The 19,020-nt window shown below is 43.6% G+C and overlaps 1 protein-coding gene across 2 annotated transcripts in view; it reads right to left on the reverse strand.

Annotated features, from left to right (window-relative positions):
* Positions 1–19,020, reverse strand: part of LRRK2 (leucine rich repeat kinase 2) — a 117,602-nt gene that overhangs the window by 1,242 nt on the left and 97,340 nt on the right. For both annotated transcript variants that reach the window (XM_032221705.1, XM_032221706.1), the window contains exons 40-50: positions 17,509–17,699; positions 16,244–16,404; positions 14,262–14,432; positions 13,406–13,506; positions 12,001–12,195; positions 9,311–9,504; positions 8,308–8,380; positions 5,650–5,834; positions 2,698–2,850; positions 1,683–1,891; positions 110–181 (exon numbers count right to left, since the gene is read on the reverse strand). In XM_032221705.1, coding sequence (XP_032077596.1) covers positions 110–181; positions 1,683–1,891; positions 2,698–2,850; positions 5,650–5,834; positions 8,308–8,380; positions 9,311–9,504; positions 12,001–12,195; positions 13,406–13,506; positions 14,262–14,432; positions 16,244–16,404; positions 17,509–17,699 — 1,705 coding nt within the window. The remainder of the gene's footprint in view (positions 1–109; positions 182–1,682; positions 1,892–2,697; positions 2,851–5,649; positions 5,835–8,307; positions 8,381–9,310; positions 9,505–12,000; positions 12,196–13,405; positions 13,507–14,261; positions 14,433–16,243; positions 16,405–17,508; positions 17,700–19,020) is intronic.

Consider the following 19,020-nt stretch of genomic DNA (forward strand, 5'->3'; position numbering starts at 1 on the left):
ATGACAAAAGTCTTTCCCCACCCACCATACCCTACAGATCATCTTGCCAGCGCTAGTGGTGTGGCCCGCTGCAAAATGGGAACAGATGAAGAACGGACTTAACACGTACCTTTAATGTGTCCGTCTTCACCCTCCTCTTCATGGCTATAACCCAAGACCAGAACAACATTCCTGAGAGTGCCTTCGATCAAAAGAAAAAAACAAATTAAAGTACCATCCTTTATTCTTTATGGAACTCTCCTGTCAAAAAAGAAACGTTTCAGCGCATGCACCAGAAAGTGGTGTGCGCCCGTGTTGCTTCGGCCCAGTCTACCCAAGGCAAAGAGGAAACATGCCAGCAGTTTGGGGAGTGGCGCCAAGTTGGCCATGCCCACCCAGCTGGTCACACCCGGTGAGTGGTGTCAAGCTGGCCACGCCCACCCAGTGAGCCACACCACTCAGTCCCCCCCCAAGGTCAAATACAGCTGATGCGGCCTTCAATGAAATTGAGTTTGACACCCTTGCTTTACCCAAATCCCTGGCTGAACCATGTTACTTGGGAACATGTTATCAATACGCATCAAACCATTTGCATCTGAATAGGAAACAGCCTCTTTCCTCTGCTGCCGCTGAGATCCTTACTCACTCTTCTGTCACTAAACGAATGGTTGTAGGTCGAGTACTATCTGTAGTTAGCTCAAACTCTGCAGGGATGAGTTTGGTTGCTCATGGCTGACATTTCCAATACAAGTATTCCTCAACTTACAAACGGTTCGGTTAGTAACCGTTCCAAGTTACAAATGGCACTGAAAAAAGAGACTCATTGTTGCAGCATCCCTACAGTGTGTGTGTGTGTGTGTGTGTGTGTGTGTGTGTTCCAGCATAACTCTGGAACGCCTCAAGCAATTTCAACCAAACTTGGTACACAGATGACTTACTCCCAGGAAACAAATACTGTGGGGGTATGACACCCCTAACACCCCTTAGGAGGGGTGTTCTGTTAAGATACAGCCTATTGTGCCTTCAAATGGCTTCTACTGTACTGCCATAAAATGGCTTCTACTGTACAGCGCAGTGGAGTTGCCACAGTAATGGCTTCACAGTACTCCACAAGGGGGCTCCCTCTAGTACAGCGATGGCGAACCTTTTTTGGCTCGCGCGCCATAAGGGGGGGAGCACAGGGGGGTTGTGCACGGGCGTGCCGCACCCATAATGCAACGCGCGACCCCCCCCCCCTTCCACTAAAATGGAAGTCATAGGGCCAGTTTAAGCCCTCTGGAGGCTTCAGGGACCTTCAGGAGGCTTTCCTGAAGCCTCCGGAGGACTAAAAACCACCCTACGAGCAAACCGGAAGTCCGTTCCCAAACTTTTTTGCGCTCCGGAGGCTTCAGGGAAGCTCCTAAAGCCTCCGGAGGGGGGCAGGGGAGGCTCTTCTCGCCCTCCCCGGGCTCCTATAAAGCCTCCTGCCATAGGTTCACCATCCCGGCTCTAGCAAGTGGAAAATCCAACATTAGAAATTACGTTTGGTCCAGACATTTTCCCCCTATAAATAAATACCCGGGCAACACCGGATTATCAGCTAGCGTACAATATTTCTTCCTATTATTTAAAGTAAAGGCCAAAATCAAATCAAACAAACACGGAGTAAAAATTTCTTGATGCTAAAAGTGGTGCGGTTTTTTGTAATACGCTTCACTATTTACCTAGTTGGGCTGTCATCATGAATCTCACGGAACGACAGAAATCGCGTATTATCCATATGGGGAGGCGCGTGGACAGGTCAAGTAGTAATAGGTGGCCGCCCCCTGTGCCCACCCACAATGCCGTATTTTTCTGAAGGCAGAGGCTCTTCACTCTTCCCGGGTAAACGAGTTTCTGTTTGGATTCCGTGTTCAATTCTGGCACCTCCGCTCTGAAAAACAGGAGAGCCCGTCATGTCTAAACCGTATCCGATTTTTCATGGTTTTTCCACCTTTGTGTTTTTTAATACTTTGATAAACTAATAAAAAAAAGTTAAGTGGTAAACTCTGTCAGATCACATTCTTCCATTTGGAAGTTCAGTTCAGTTCAGTTCAAGTTAAGATATCTTATATCTTATCTTAGAGATAAGATATAAAAGATAAGATAAAAAGATAAGATTTAAGATAAGATAAAAAATAAGATATAAGAAGATAAAAGATAAAAGATGATAAAAGATATGATAAGATAAGATATAAGGTAAGATAATAAGATAAGATAAATAAGATAAAAGATGATAAGATAAGATAAGATAACTTCATTATCACTTTTTTTACTCTGAGCTCAGTGGCTGACGTGAAAAATGAAATTCTGTTGACTTCTCTTTTTTAGAGAAAATATATATCTACCCAAACACCTACATAACAACCATATATACACATGCTATGTACATACAGTACGTAAATATATATCTCCACACATAGATACATAGATACATAGATACATAGATAGATAGATAGATAGATAGATAGATAGATAGATAGATAGATAGATAGATACATACATACATACATACATACATACATACATACATACATCACTGTCCATTTTGAATTTGTAGCAGAGAGAGGAAGATTTCATGAGGTTGATGCTATACTGTAACTGAATCCAGATGTTCAGAAAATCAGACCAAATTATTTGTCCTAATTATCTCGGCCACTCGCGAGATGTTGCTGACTCTCTGGGAGATCCAATACTCACTTTAGTAAGTGTACACAGTCAATCAGTTCGCAAAGCTTCTCTGTCTTTTTGTCCCAAATCTCAACAAAATAGCTCTCCTTCTTTGCCAAGTAGATAAACTTGTCCACTGCTATAGAAATAATATTGGCATTGCAGTAGTCTTTGTGACATAACCTGAGACACACACAGACACACAAAGAAAATGGAAATCAGAAAAGGATATTGTGGCGTTTACAACACAGGGTACAGTGCATAAACTGATTACGCTGATTGTCAGTCCTGAAGCTGGCCTGAATGAGGCCATTTTTGAGACTTCAGTGCTGACACACCAGCGGAGAGGGATAGGGAGGTGGGAATAGAGATAGTTGGGGTGTTGTAGCCAAAACAAAATACTTTCTCATGGGAACCAAGGTCATTCCTCCAGGTGCTCAGAAGGAGGGAACTGGAGTCACCTAGCAAGTGGACAGTATCCTGATTGTTTTGAGAAAGTGACAAATTTTCACTTTTAATTAGGTGGAAAACTGTGAGCATATTTAGAGTTGGTTTTCCATGAGCCTTTAACCAATGTGACATATCCAATAAACATTTTCTTCGACAAAATTGCCTGCCTCGGATCTTTGTTTGCTATGAGTATGTTCAGTGGTGGGAGTCAAATAATTTAACAACAAGGTTCTCTGCCCTAATGACCAGTTGGGTAGGCCTGGCTCAGTGGTCATGTGACCATGTGGGCATAGCCAACTCAACGTCACTCGAGTCCGTGGGCTCTTCGCCTTAGCTGTTACAATGTAATAAGGGTTAACCGGGGAGGCAGTTTCTGTAAGCAGGACAGTAAAGATTAGGCTAGAAACAACACCAGAATGTTTCCTTCCTGCCTTCCTTACAGGATTAGCCCTGTAAAGTGGGGAAAAAATGAGATTTCTTCCAACAACCGGTTCTCCGAACTGCTTAGAAAGTTACCAACCGGTTCTCCCGAACCGGTGCGAACCGGCTGAATCTCACTACTGGACTGGAATCACCTGGCAACTGGACAGTATCCTGATTGGACCATGTGACTGATTGTTCTGAAAAAGGGACAAACCTTCACTTTTAATTAGTTGGAAAATCGTGAGAATATTTAGAGTGGGTTTTTCACCAGCCCGTACCAATATGACGTATACAATAAACCTATTCTTCAAGGAAATTGCCTGCCTGCCGGAGAGTTTTGTTTCCTACGGGTATGTTACTTGGAAACCTGACAAGTGATAAGCGAACCAGATCCTGTGACAGCACGATGTCCCTCTCATTGTGGCTGGGAAGCCATGCCCCGTCCTTGGAGCTGGATGGGGTATGTAGATTTTTAGGTGTCTTTTTTCTCTCTGCTTTTTAATCAGACCAATTCACAGCCTTCTGTGGAGGTGGTAGCAATAGCAGTTAGACTTATATACCGCTTCATAGGGCTTTCAGCCCTCTCTAAGCGGTTTACAGAGTCAGCATATCGCCCCCACAGTCTGGGTCCTCATTTCACCCACCTCGGAAGGATGGAAGGCTGAGTCAACCCTGAGCCGGTGAGATTTGAACCGCCGAACTGCAGAACTGCAGTCAGCTAAAGTAGCCTGCAGTGCTGCATTTAACCACTGCGCCACCTCGGCTGAAGGCATTTTGTTTACGAATGGAATAGTTTGTCTTAGTGGATGGCAACTATCCATTCACAAAGGCTGGCCATTTTTCTCTTCCAAGGGGAGGCGTTTCTTTGCTAATGAGAGAGAGAGAGAGAGAGACCGCCTCCTGCCATTTATCTTCCAAAGACCAATTAGGTCACACAGATTGGGCCTCCTCCAGGTACCATCGGCGGGTCAATGTCGGCTGGCGACCCCCCGGGGGAGGGCCTTCTCTGTAGCTGCTCCGGCCCTATGGAATGATCTCCCCGTAGAGATCCGGACCCTCACTACTCTTCCGGCTTTCTGTAAAGCCACTAAGACCTGGCTGTTCCGGCAGGCCTGGGGCTGTTGATCAGCATCCAGCCCCATTTTAAGTGTATGTTATGTTGTGTATTTTAAAATGATTATATTCTATTTTTAACTTTTAATTCCCCTGTTTGTCTGTAAGCCGCCCAGAGTCCCCTGGGAGTGGGCGGCATACAAATACCAATAAACTGGAAACTAACGTAGGAGCTTTCTTATATTAAAAAAAGGGGGGGATTCTTACAATTCATTCCAAATTACGATGAAGGAGGAGAATTATGACTGATCCTCATAGATGTTGCCATCATAGCATTCCCCAGGATGATACAATCACAATTCTGGCACATGGAACCAACTCACAATTATGATGGTTGCCATTTGTAGTCTCCAATGTTATGCAAAGTCATTGGGGAAGCTGGCAGGAAGCCACAGATGGCAAACATGGAGGTGGGACTTGTGACTGGTTGGAATCCACCTAACTGCGAAATAAGTTCACGTGATCTTTGCATTTGACAACCGCATTGCTTAGTGACAGAACTAATCTCCTTTGAACGACCCCATAATCCCTTGCGGGATGGAGTCTGGGTAATTGATCCAAGCTGAGTGTTTATTGGCCAGATGCCCTTCCTGTCACCAATGCGGAGTTACATTCAGCAGATATATTCTCAACATGACCGAACGGTGGGGCCCCAAATTACAATCATTAAGTGAAGACTTCCTTGCTACTTTTTGATTTCTGTTTGTCTAGGCATTTCTCTCTCTCTCTCTCTCTCCCTCTCTCTCTCCCTCCCTCCTTCCCTCCCTCCCTCCCTCCCTCCCTCCCTCTCCCTCTCTCTCTCCCTCTTTCTCTCTCTCTCTCTCTGGATATCAAAGCGATGAAATAAATTTAGGAACCCTCAACATGCCATGGGAAATGCACAGACAAGATCATCTGCACAGACCATTTTTCCAGACAGGGCGAATAAAAATTAAATTGTATTTTTAGGAACGTGGGTAGAAGAGGGGAAAAAAAAGATAAGCAAGAGAAACGTACAGATGACTCGTCTTGGTCTCAATGAGTTTGTGGGTAGATAAATCGCTGGACAATGATAATATTTTGGATCCGCAGCCGCCCCAGATTGCACTTCTGTCAGAGGAATAATTTGATTCACTTAAACACATCAGTGGCGTGCTCTCACTTCCCACGAGAAAAGTCCTTAAGGGTGTGGCACTTTTGCCCTGCAGAGAAAACACAAGAAAAAAAAAATAAGCATAGAATAATAGGATTGCAAAGATCCTTTTTTTTGGGGGGGGGGGGTAAAAGTTCATTATTTTTCAATTTTAAAATACATACATTCCATCTTTCCTTAAGTAGTGTATCGTCTGGGCACAGATATCTATGCAACGTTCTTCCATAAATTATAATACCATGTTTCCCTGAAAATAAGACAGGATCTTATTTTTCTTTGACGCCCTGAAATAAGTGCTTGGCCTTATTTTCGGGGAGGTCTTATTATTTTTGAGGTGCAGGAGGTGGCGAGCGTGGTCACCTCATGGCTGCTGCTGCTGTGTTGCAATATTTTCGGGGAGGGCTTATTTTAGCGTATGCACTCAAAAGCCCGACTGGGCTTATTATCTGGGGGAACAATAGCAATAGCAGTTAGACTTATATACCGCTTCACAGGGCTTTCAGCCCTCTCTAAGCGGTTTACAGAGTCAGCATATTGCCCCCAACAACAATCTGGGTCCTCATTTTACCCACTTCGGAAGGATGGAAGGCTGAATCAACCCTGAGCCGGTGAGATTTGAACAGCCGAACTGCTGAACTGCAGTCAGCTGAAGTAGCCTGCAGTGCTGCATTTAACCACTGCGCCACCTCGGCTCTAAACAGGATACATTATACAATTATTTTCAGGGAAACAGGGTACAATATACAATTAAATCTTGTAAGTCTCTTCATTTCCTTTTTAACATGTCTTCTAGTATATCTTCATATATATATATATATATATATATATATATATATATATATATATATATATATATATATATATATACACATACATACATACATACATACATACATACATACATACATACGGTACATACATACATACATACACACACATACATACATACATACATACAATAATAACATTGATTATAGTTATTTTCATCGTATTCATGCTAACAATTGTCATTTTATTCTTATCTCTATCTTAATACATTTTCTATTCTTCTTTTCATCTTCATTTCTATTTCCAATTTCTTTTTTTAATTCTCTAACCATTGATAAAACGCTTCCCATATCATAAAATAATCAGATTGTTCTTTCTCCTTAATTGCCAATGTTAGTCTATTCATTTCTGCACATTCTAATATTTTCCTAATCACCTTCTCTTCGGTAGGAATCTCTTCACATTTCCAATATTGTGCAAATACAATTCTAGCTGCAGTTAATATATGAATAACTAATTGCAAAGATCCTTGAGGGTCTTCTAGTCCAAGCCCCTGCAGAAGATCTTCTGTCATTCCGGGCAAATGGTTATCCAACATCATCTTAGAAGCCTCCAGTGATGGAGCAACTACCGGTTCTCTGAAAGGCTTAGAAAGTTAACAATTGGTTCTCCTGGATAGGTGCGAACCGGCTGAATCCCACCACTGGTTAGGATATTTGCTGTGCCTGACTTGTAATTATTCCAGTGAGTTTGTTGTAATACAAAGAATGTGTAATATTAAGACTTTATTAAAGTCATATTGATGCCAAAGTTTCTGAAATTAAGCAAAACCTCTAACTTAAATTGACGTGGTGGTCCTACAAGAAGATTTGCTGGTTGTCTCTAAATGACAGGCATCGTTATTATAAAAATAGCCCACATTTTCTTTTTTGTAAAGTGAATGAAAACTACAAAAAAAAGGAACTGCAATATTGAAAATCCATAAAACTACCTATTCAAGGACAATCTATACAATTCCGCTTCGCCTTAGTGCTCCCTCTCTTTCTGCTATTATTCGAATAGCATCGGTCAAAATTTAAGAAAGCGTAAACTTTCTATAATAATGCAAAGGTAGGGTTTATTACGAACATGTCTGCCATTAATTACATATTCCAGAATGCAGCCGTGCGAGTGATCGTGGGTGCACCTCGGTTCACCCACGTAACACCTATCCTCCGCGAGCTGCACTGGCTGCCTATTGGTCTCCGGATACGCTTCAAGGCGCTAGTCATCACTTATAAAGCCCTTCATGGTATTGGACCTGGGTACTTGAGAGACCGCCTGCTGCCAATTACCTCCACCAGACCAATTAGATCCCACAGACTAGGCCTCCTCCGAATTCCATCCGCCGGCCAGTGCCGACTGGCGACTACCCGGAGGAGAGCCTTCTCTGTGGCTGCTCCGACCCTGTGGAATGAACTCCCCGTGGAGATTCGAACCCTCACCACCCTCCAGGCCTTCCGCAAAGCCCTTAAAACCTGGCTGTTCCGACAGGCCTGGGGCTAAAGAGCTGTTGCCCCCCGTCTCGAATGGTATGACTGTTGTGTGTTTTTAAATTATGTATTGTTATGTTTCGTCTTTTATTTTCTGTCTGTATCCCCCTTCCCCGATTTGAATTGTGAGCCGCCCTGAGTCCCCTTCGGGGGAAAAGGGCAGCATATAAATATAATCAAATCAAATCAAATATCTCTTGGAAGACTGTAGTGAATATGTACCTTGATTGCTCGGTCCTCAAAGATGGCCAGCTGTCCATTGGCTGTACCCACCAAAAAGACGTTCTTGTACTTGCTGAAATCGAAGGAGAAAATGCATTAGAGTTAAACGCTTTCAGTGCATTCAATGAATTGAATTAAATAAGACTTGCAGTATTGAAGCCATGCAGTTAAATGTGTAACCCAGGAGATAAGAAAAGCTGAAATTGCCAGCCCAAAAGAACAAGCTAAATATTTCAACCAGAGCTGGGTTCCTACCGGTTTGTACTGGTTCAGCCTAAATAGGTAGTAAGTCAGCCGGAGAGGTGACGGTACCAGGTCCATTCTGGGCGCCACCATTTTGATTTTCTGTTCTGCACATGGGCAGAACAATCTTCATTGGAAAAAATGCATTTTTTCCCTTTTTTTAACGGTGCGCGCATGCACAGACCTTTTAAATTGCAAACACACATGGACGCAGAGCGTGGGTTCGGCATGCGTGCAAGCGAAGTTTTTGCGCACTCCTGCAAATTTTTTGAGGGGTACCGAACCGATAGTAATGCTGGCAGGAACCCACCGCTGATTTCAACCTCAAAATTGCCCCACAATTAGCCCTGTGCCGAAAGTCAGCAATAATTCCAGTCACGCGGTGCTTCAAAACATACAATAATGTCTAAATACGGATGAATAACTAAGTCGTTTCCTTAAAAAAAAAATCAACACTTCTGTATCCTTAAGGCCATTTTGAAGCAATGTGCGGTATGGAATGGAATCCAAATTCAGCCAACTTGTGGGAGAAGGAGTGGTAGAATTTGGAGGGTGGAGTCAAAAGAGGAATCAGCCTAGAATCCCTACGTAGTCACAAGCAAACTAGGCCCAACCCACTTTGAATTCCTTATCTAACTCTAGATAAGGAATCTCATCTAACTAGGTGCTGTTAATTGGGAGGATTCCAGGGTTTTTAGCAATAAATCAATTTAATTTAGACCTTCACAAAGGGACCTAGTATTTTGTGCCTGACACGTACTTATGCTTTTGCAAGGGACTGCAGTAAAGGCAGGTGACCGAATCTGTCATTATGTGAAACCGATGCCTGCATGCTCCATCTTGGGTGTGAAAGGCCCAGAGGGATCCTGACTGAGTCCCTGCAATCACCCAGTTCTCCTTCTCGGCAGAAAGTGTCACCAAGGCCAAGCACAGTATCCTAATATCTTCAACGTCCTGGGAAAAGAGAGCAAGGGGAGAAAAAAAAGAAGAAACTTTGGACTGCGAATTCATAAAAATTAAAACAGAAATAAGAATCGTAACGTGCACTCAACGGCTTTGAACTACAACGGCTTAAAAGCAGCCGTCCCCTGGTTGTGTGGACCGGTGGTGACCACAGGGGGTGGAGGGAGAGGGGATAGTTCCGTGAAAGCAGCCAGCGAGCATGCTCGCACACCTAGTTCCGTTTGCACAAGCAGCGAGCATGTATGCTCACCGCATGCACAAATGGAGCTTCACATACTCATGTCCGTGCCTGCCATTTGCAGAAGGGGCGCTGCGTGTGTGGGTACGCTCGTCTGCCCGCTTGTGCAACCCAGTTCCAAACAGGCTGCGGCCCAGTACCAGCCCGTGGCTGGGCATTGAGGCTCCTTGAATTAAAACATCTAGGGCAGTGTTAATCTTGACAACTTCAGGACAGGCAGACTTCAACTCCCAGAATTCTCCAGCTAGCCATGGAGAATTCTGGGAGTTGAAGTCCATCTGTCTTAAAGTTGCTATGGTTGAGAAACATTGGTCTATGACAGGGGTGTCAAACTCAAGGCCCATGGGATCACATCCTGAAACAGCTGATGGTTGGGAGGCCTGACTATCAGCTGCTTGTGCGAATCAGGCTGTGCTGAAACTGCAACTGGCTGTTTGCTGTTTGCTGCAAGGAGGCAAGTCAATAACTATAAATGCCTATAGAATGGTCAAATTATTAGGCTTATTTTTTTATATATACTTTTTTATTTTCCATTTTCATAACATACAATCACATGTATACTATACATAGCCAGTATCCTATTGTATTAAGTAGTAATTACATCAGCTCCTCTTGTCATCAACACTCAAAAAGATAAAAACCCATTATTAGCTCTTCTGCTCTCCATACACCTCTTTCTTCTACCTCTCTCCTACCTCCTTTCTTCCCTCCATCATCCTTTCCTACTCTACTTCCCCTTCCTTTCTCCTTCTCCTCTCTCTACATTCCACTCCTCCTTATCCTCCTCATCTTCCCCCCTTACCCTCTCTCCTATCCCTCTCTTCCCATCTTTCTTCTCCCTTCTGTTTCCCACTCTTCCTCTCATTGGTGTATTTCCGCTTCCATATCAATATACTTAACATATCCTAGTTTTAAAGAAAAAATAAGAGAAGACAGTATACATGTGCAATCATATTACATTAAAATGTAACACCTCTCGTCAAACCTAATATACATCCCTCCCTCCCCCCTCCCCCCCAACATTCCCTCCCAGAAGCCATACACGGTGTAAATCTTTAACAAAAACAGTCTAAAACATATTGAAAAAAAGAATAGAAAATTGATAACATCTTTACATTGAACTTAGCTCCTTTAAAAAGCTAACTTTAAACAATTTATATCATTCCTGATCTTAATCATAAGCTATCTGGAATTTCTTAGTCCCGTATTTATAATGTATATAATCAATCCACTAAAAAAAATATTAGACTTATTTTTTAAAGACTGCTTTATTATTGTTCTAGACAACTTAATAAAATGAAGAAGCTTGATCTGAAGAGGCCCAATGCTACTGTATCTTTTTTTAAATAGCAGAGAATAAGGTATGCTTCCAGAAAGCCACATCAATTTTAACAGCATCTGCATAAGTATAGTCTAAAATGTAACAATGTCCTGTTGTAGTATTAAGATAAGGCAGCTGAGTTACACCCTGGCTTAGTCATGTTTGGAGTAGATCTATTTAAATAATTGCGAGGAGTTAGTGTAACTACATTTAAGAAAACTTTCTGGCATTAATATACTGCAATAATGTACATTTCTCCAATTCTTTGCTATTTCTACGGGTCAAGCACACATGCACAGAAATGCACCGCAAACAGTGTATATAATATGTGCTGTTTGCTGTTTGCTGCAAGGAGGCAAATTGCTGTGAGGCAGATTTTTTCCCCCCTCTTTTCTTTTGGAGCGTCTTATACTCCCAAAAATACAGTATACTATCATATGTGGTGGATATGCCCAAAAGCAAAAACAATTTGGACGAAAATACATACATGGATAGAAAAGATGATAAAATAGCACTTAAGATTATAAACCAGAAATATTTTTGTTAGGCATAACACCAGATATATATATATATAATATACTTAATATTGCATATCCTGACAGCAGCAAAATTTCTATTTGCACAGCATTGGAAAAACTAGGAAATACCCACAGAGGAAAGTTTAATTTAAAAAAAGGACTAGATTGCACAGAAATGGATAGATTGACATTAAAAAATAAAGATGGGATTTGTTTTTATCAATGGCTAGAAAATAGAGGTAGGAATTAGAAATTGGAAAAAATATTATGCATAAGGAGATAAACTGGGACAACCTATTGTTCACAAAGCACGTATGTTTGTATCAGAAAAAATGTATAAATAAAATGTATAATAATTTTTGAAAAACACATAATGAAGCATCAGTTTGAAGGTCAATCTTGAAACCTACTTCACAGGTGTGTTCCTCGGTATTTACGTCGACAAATGACAGCCGGGCTTCACCTCTGCCGCCACTTCCGATCCAGATACCGGTTTTCTTGTTATTTTGGTTCGTAACCACCATGCATTCCGACGCAAAAGGAGAGGGCACCGGAATGTGTCTCAGGAAGCAAACCAGTTCTGCAGAGTTCAACATTTCATAAACCTGCAGACACCACATTAGAATGGAATAGAATAACAGAGTTGGAAGGGACCTTGGAGGTCTTCTAGCCCGACCTCCTGCTATTTCAGACAAATGGTTTTCCAACGTCTTCTTAAAAACTTCCAGTGTTGGAGCATTTACAACAGTGGTGGGATTCAATTTTTTTTTTACTACCAGTTCTGTGGGGCGTGGCTTGGTGGGCGTGGCATGGCTTGATGGGCATGGCAGGGGAAGGATACTGTAAAATCTCCATTCCCTCCCTCACTCCAGGGGAAGGTTACTTCAAAATCCTCATTTCCTCCCGATCAGCTGGGATTCGGGAGGCAGAGAATAGATGGGGGCGGGGCCAGCCAGAGGTGGTATTTACTGGTTCTCCAAACTACTCAAAATTTCCGCTACCGGTTCTCCAGAAGCGGTCAGAACCTGTGAATACCACTTCTGATTCACAACTTCTGGAGGAAAATTATTTTGTCAGGAAATTTCTCCTCAGTTCTAAGTTGCTTCTCTCCTTGATTAGTTTCCACCCATTGCTTTTTGTCCTGCCTTTTGGTGCCTTGGAGAATAGTTTGACTCCCTCTTCTTTGTGGCAGCCCCTGAGATATTGGAAGACTGCTATTATGTCTCCCCCCTAGTCCTTCTTTTCATTAAACTAGACATACCCAGTTACAGCAACCGTTCTTCATATGTTTTAACCTCTAGCCCCCTAATCATCTTGGTTGCTCTTCTCTGCACTCTTTCTAGAGTCTCCACATCTTTTCTACATTGTGGCAACAAAAACTAGCTACTTTAGTCAACAAGACAATAGTGTCTAAGAGCGTTTATCTTTTGCTAAACATTTTTGCATGGAAAAGTTCCTAATCCTAAAACATGTAGCATTAGCAGTGGTGGGTTGCAGGCGGTACACCCGGGTACAGGCATACTGGAGCCAGCCCGGAGCACCGGATACCGTTCCGGTATGGTGCTCCGGAGGGTCCGCCCGCCCACCCTCACTTCTTACCATCCTTTTACGCCTTCAGTGCTTCTGCACACAGGGCATACAGCGCCTGCACTCTGCTCGGCTGAGCAGCTGGAGCGTCGCAGAGGCTCGCTAAAGCACCAAGACACATGCACGCACTGCACACATCCACCTGGATGCCAGCAAGCCGGAATCCGCAACCCACCACTGAGCATTAGGAACATCTGTGTCTCATTTACTGACCTCTACTGAGCCTACCTGGTCAGATGTAGGTCTTTCTTGAGGATTTTCTTTCAAACATTTCTTAATTAAATCTTCGAATCTTGGCCAGGGGGCACAACCGTACTCTTTGACAGGATCTAGAATAGATAATTCTGAGCTTAAATTTGGATTATTGCACCACAGAGACTAACATTTGTCTTGCAAAAGCACAACCTGTTTAAGGGGTCCTTGGTGCTTTCTGAGTTTGGTGGTTTTGTTCAAAATTTCTGTTTATATATAGCACCACAGAGCAAACAAAGAGAACAGTCACCATGTGCTTTACTACTTAACTGTTTAACTATAACAGGAAACAACTTAGAACAAAAGAGCATAGATCCAAATTTGTAAACACTGCCATCTACTGGCTGAATATTACTATAGTTGTTGCATAGAAATACATTCCAGCAATGAATTCTATCAGGTTTCCTTGCAGGCATTTCATTACCCAGCTGGATAACATTCATCACTGCTGGGGTTTAGCCCTGATGATGTTCTCTAGTTGGGTAATGAAATGTCTGCAAGAAAACCGCTAAGCTCAGAGAGCAGCATGAAGGACTCTGCAGTTCAACCTTGAGCTACAAATATTAGTAGACATGATTAAACAGATTTTTTTTAAAAAAATCCATAAGATTCTAGTTTTTCTTACAATCCACATTTGTAGTTTTTTGTATTATATTGCCTTTATTTTTAAAAAAAAACAAATGAAATTCAAACATATCCAAATTAGGATTGAGAAATCACATATTTCTAGTTTTGTTTTTACATTTGCTGGAGAGACTAAAATAATGTAGATTATTACAAAGATACAAGTGTATAGTGTGTGTAATAACCAGACAAAGAAAATGGAACATACCTGGCAGTTTTCCATGGATAGCTAATTCATCAAATTCATTAGGAAATTTTATGCCCTCTAATATTCTTCCACCAGCTGTCAAAATGTCATACAGCAGCAAGCCAAATGAATAAACATCAGCTTGCTGGTTGTAAATAACATTTCCTTTTGCAACTTCTGGGGCTCTAAATCCTTTTAAAAAAAATATAAAAATCCACGAATCATTCATTGTTACTTTAACAGATGCTGTTCTTGTTTTAATTAAAGAATCTTAAATGAGATTCAGAACACATAAAACCTTGAAAATCAAAATATTACTTATGCTGTGAAAGGTACATAAATTCTCCAGAAGGTAATTACAAAAAGAAAACTGTTGGGACCAGTTAATAACAACAAATATCTGTTTTGTCCATAATATAGCCAAGTGATTGGGAAACCTTGCATGCTGGTAACATCAACAGACACAGAGATGTAAACAATGGCTACATACTGTACAGGGCTGGTATTCACTTACCTTCCCTACCAGTTTGCAAATGTGAGCGTGTGTGTCCATGCCTGCGTTCAGGCTTTGGTTTAAAAAAGTGTTTAAATGGGATGCCGTAGAGCCTGGGTGGGTGGGCGGGGCCACTCACGATTTCCGCTACCGGTTCGGTCGAACCGGTCCGAACCGGCTGAATACTACCTCTGATACTGTGCAAAAGAGACAATCAACAAGCCACCATGGGAACAAGAAGCTACACATTCCATTAGTATTTCTGAATCTAGACCTTGATTGCTATACTGCCCTAACATAGAAGTCTATCAGAATATGAAGAAAATAACTGGCTAAATCCATAGCCCTCAATATTTGGTCACTAAGGACCGGTTTCCGTGGAGAGAGGATTTTTTTGTGAAATGGAGAGGGCGTGGTTTTGTGTGCTTCCCGCATCCCATGGAGGGGGCTTCACTTGTTTGCATGGAGCAGTTTCTGGTATGCCACATGGTGATGATCCACAGATCAAGGGTTGGGGACAGAGGTGGTATTCTACCGGTTCGGACCGGTTCGCCTGAACTGGTAGCAGAAATCACAGGTAGCCCCATCCATCCTCCCCAGCTCTATGGCATCCCATTTAGCCCCCCCCTTTTTTAGCACAAAGCACATGCACAAAATGCTTAGCGCATGCGCGAAGGTGGCACATGAGTGTGAAGCGAACCACACGCTCACATTTGCAAACCGGTACGGAAGGTACCATATTTTTTTGGAGTATAAGACGCACCTTTTTCCCTCAAAAAAGAGGGTGAAAATCTGGGTGCATCTTATACACTGAATATAGCATTTCTGGCCTCCCGAAACTCCATCCCCTTTGCAAAAATGGTCATGGATAGCCTTTAGGAGGCTTCCAGGGTGCTGCTGGGGTCTGGGGAGGGCAAAAATGAGCGAAACATGGGCCGGATTTAGCTCGTTTTTGCCCCCAGCAACACTCTGGAAGCCTCCTAAAGGTTATGCATGCCCCCCCCTTTTTTGACAAAAAACGGGCCCGTTTTTGTGAAAAATGAGCCATTTTTGGGAGGTCTGCAGAGTGCCAAAACTTTTTTTTAATTTGCCTCTTTAAAATCTTGGTGCGTCTTATACGCTGAAAAATACGGTAAGTAAATACCACCTCTAATTGGGGACGCGGATGCTAAATAATTCATTAAAGGACCGGGCCAGGTGGATCAATGGCTCATTGTGTTTCTGTTCAGGAGTCACACCAAGGAATCTGTTGATGTGTATCCAACTGAGAGGTGGGTTGCAAATCCCGGCGCTACGGGTTCGCTCGTGGTCGTGCGTGCATGCAACGCTTCTGCACATGCACATAAGCTTATGTGCATGAGCAGAAGCATCCGGGTGGGAGGGTCACTACCGGTTTGCCTGATCCAGGCCGAACCAGGAGCAACCCACCTCGGACTCAACTTTCAATTTCATCTGAGTACCTCGGAAAGCCCTTGTTACCCAGATGTAGGAGGTTCTATGTTGTTGATACCTGGTGTGCCTTCGGAGGTTTTTATTCCCATTCGGCAACAATATTGGGAAATGCCGTAATCAGCAATCTTGGCAATGACCGCTGAATTGGGATAAAGCGTGAAGAGCAAGACGTTGTGAGGCTTTAAGTCGCGATAGATGATCATGGAAGAATGTAGGTACCTGGTATGAAAAAGAAAGAGAGAGATGCACAAGAGAGGAATAGAAATAACATCATGTACATATGATGGATGCTTATAGCCCAAAGATTTAGAGCAGGGGGGTCCAGCTTTGGCAAATGGAAGACTTGTGGACTTCAACTCTCAGAATTCCCCAGCCGGTCATGAATTCTGGGAATTGAAGGCTACAAGTCTTCACGTTACCATGATTGGTGAGCCATGATGGTGCAGTCGTTAGAATGCTGTAGTGTAGGTTGACTCTGCCCACTGCCAAGAGTTCAATCATGACCGTCCTTCCGAGGTGGGTAAAATGAGGACCCAGATTGTTTGGGAGCAAGAGGCTGACTCTGTAAACTGCTTAGAGAGGGCTGTCAAGCATTGTGAAGCGGTATATAAGTCTAAGTGCTATTGTTATTACCTCCTCCCTCTTTCTTTCTTTTTTCTTCCTTTCTTCCTCCTTCCTTCCTTCCTTCCTTCCTTCCTTTCTTTCCTTCCTCCTCCCTTCCTTCCCCCTTCCTCTATTATTCCCTTTTCTCATTCTTCTTCCTTGTGGGGCAGTGGTTAGAAGAAGGCAGGATTGCAGGTTAATTCTGCCCACTGTCAGGAGTTTGATCCTGACCAGCTCAAGGTTGACTCAGCCTTCCTTCCTTCCAAGGTCAGTAAAATGAGGACCCAGATTGTTGGGGGCAATAAGCTGACTCTGTAAACTGCTTAGAGGGGGCTGTAAAGCACTGTGAAGCGGTATATAAGTCTAAGGGCTAGTGCTATCACCGCCATGGTGGCACAGTGGTTAGAATGGAGTATTGCAAGTTAATTCTGCCCACTGTCAGGAGTTCGATCCTGACCAGCTCAAGGTTGACTCAGCCTTCCATCCTTCCAAGGTGGGTAAAATGAGGACCCAGATTGTTGGGGGCAAGAGGCTGACTCTGTAAACAGCTTATAGAGAGCGCTGTAAAGCACTGTGAAGCGGGATATAAGTTAAATACTACTGCTAGTGCTATTGGTCATATAGATATAGATACATACACACGTATACATACATACATACATACATACATACATGCATACTGGAAAAGGGAGGGGCTTATTGTTTTTGTTTTTTGTTTACCTCAAGCCATCTGCCACATGCAGAGCTATCCTGTGCTGTAAGGTTCTGGTTAGGCCTGCGTTCTCCTGCTGCAGCAACCGATCCAGAGACCCCTTGGAGGCTAATTCCATGACCAGCATCCGGGGACGCACAGCCGCAGCCATCAGGAACACCAGGCTGGGATGGTGAAGGTGGCAAAGCACCGTAAGTTCCTAGACACAGTGGAAGTGAAAGGACGGTGTTACTCCTGCCATGGTGCTTCCCCACCAGTGGTGGGATTCAAAATTTTTTAGTTCCGGTTCTGTGGGTGGGTTTGATGGGCGTGGCGTGGCTTGGTGGGTGTGGCAGGGGAAGGATACTGCAAAATCCACATTCCCTCCCGATCAGCTGGGACTCGGGAGGCAGAGAATAGATGGGGGCACGGCCAGCCAGAGGTGGTATTTACCGCTTCTCTGAACTACTCAAAATGTCCACTACCAGTTCTCCAGAACTGGTCAGAACCTGCTGAATACCACCTCAGCTCCCCACCCACCCCCCGCGCCCAAAAGGCAAGTGGACTGTTTTTTTCCTTGAGGAAAAAGACGATGTTTTGCTTGTCATCCAAGAAGCTTCATGGGAGGTGGGAAGGATGGAAGGATAGGTTTTGAAGGGCGTTCACTCCAAAAGGTATGGCTAAATGCCTATGGAGAGGCTCGATCATGCAGGCCATGGGCACTTTTTTTTGCAAAAGGCAAATGGACAGGGTTTTTTTTTCAGAAGGAGGGAGGAGGAAGGACGAGGAGGAGGAGGGGAGGGGAAGGGGGAGAAGAGGGGGAGGAGGAGGGGAAGAAGAAGAGAAGGAGGAGAAGGAAAAGAAGAGGAGGGGAAGAGGAGGAGGAAGAGGATGAGGTGGGAGGAGGAGGTGGGATGGGGAAGGAGAAGGAGACAGAGAAGAGGAGGAGGGAAGGAGGGGAGAAGGGGAAGGAGGAGGAGATGAATAAGGAGGAGGAGGGGAGGAGGAAGAGGAGGAGAAGGAAAAGAAGAGGAGGAGGGGGAGGAGGGGGAAGGAGATGAATAAGGAGGAGGAGGGGAGGAGGAAGAGGAGGAGGAGAAGGAAAAGAAGAGGAGGAGAGGGGAGGAGGGAGAAGGGCAAGTAGAAGGAGGAGGAGAGGAGGAGAAGAAGAGGAGGAAGGGAAGGAGAAGAAGGAGAAGGAGGAGAAGGAGAAGAGGAGGAGGTGGGAGGGGAGAAGAAGAGGAAGAGGAAGAGGAAGAAGAAGAACCACCACCACCACCACCACCACCACTACCACTACCACTACTACTTTTGAGGCAACCATGACCTGGATGACTGAGAATCTCCACAGACGTAATGGCGTGTGTGAAGCGGAGGCTAAAGAGGGAAATTTCTCCAGCTGAGTCTCTGCCTCACAGATCCCAAACATCACAAACCATTTGATCAGGCTTTCCAACCGGCAAAGAAAAAAACAGACATTAAAAAAACAACACCTGAACGTTGAAAATAAACCAGTGGTTTCAAGCAATTCCCTCAAATCA

The sequence above is a fragment of the Thamnophis elegans genome, chromosome 7, assembly GCF_009769535.1.
Source record: "Thamnophis elegans isolate rThaEle1 chromosome 7, rThaEle1.pri, whole genome shotgun sequence".
NCBI lineage: Eukaryota > Metazoa > Chordata > Lepidosauria > Squamata > Colubridae > Thamnophis > Thamnophis elegans.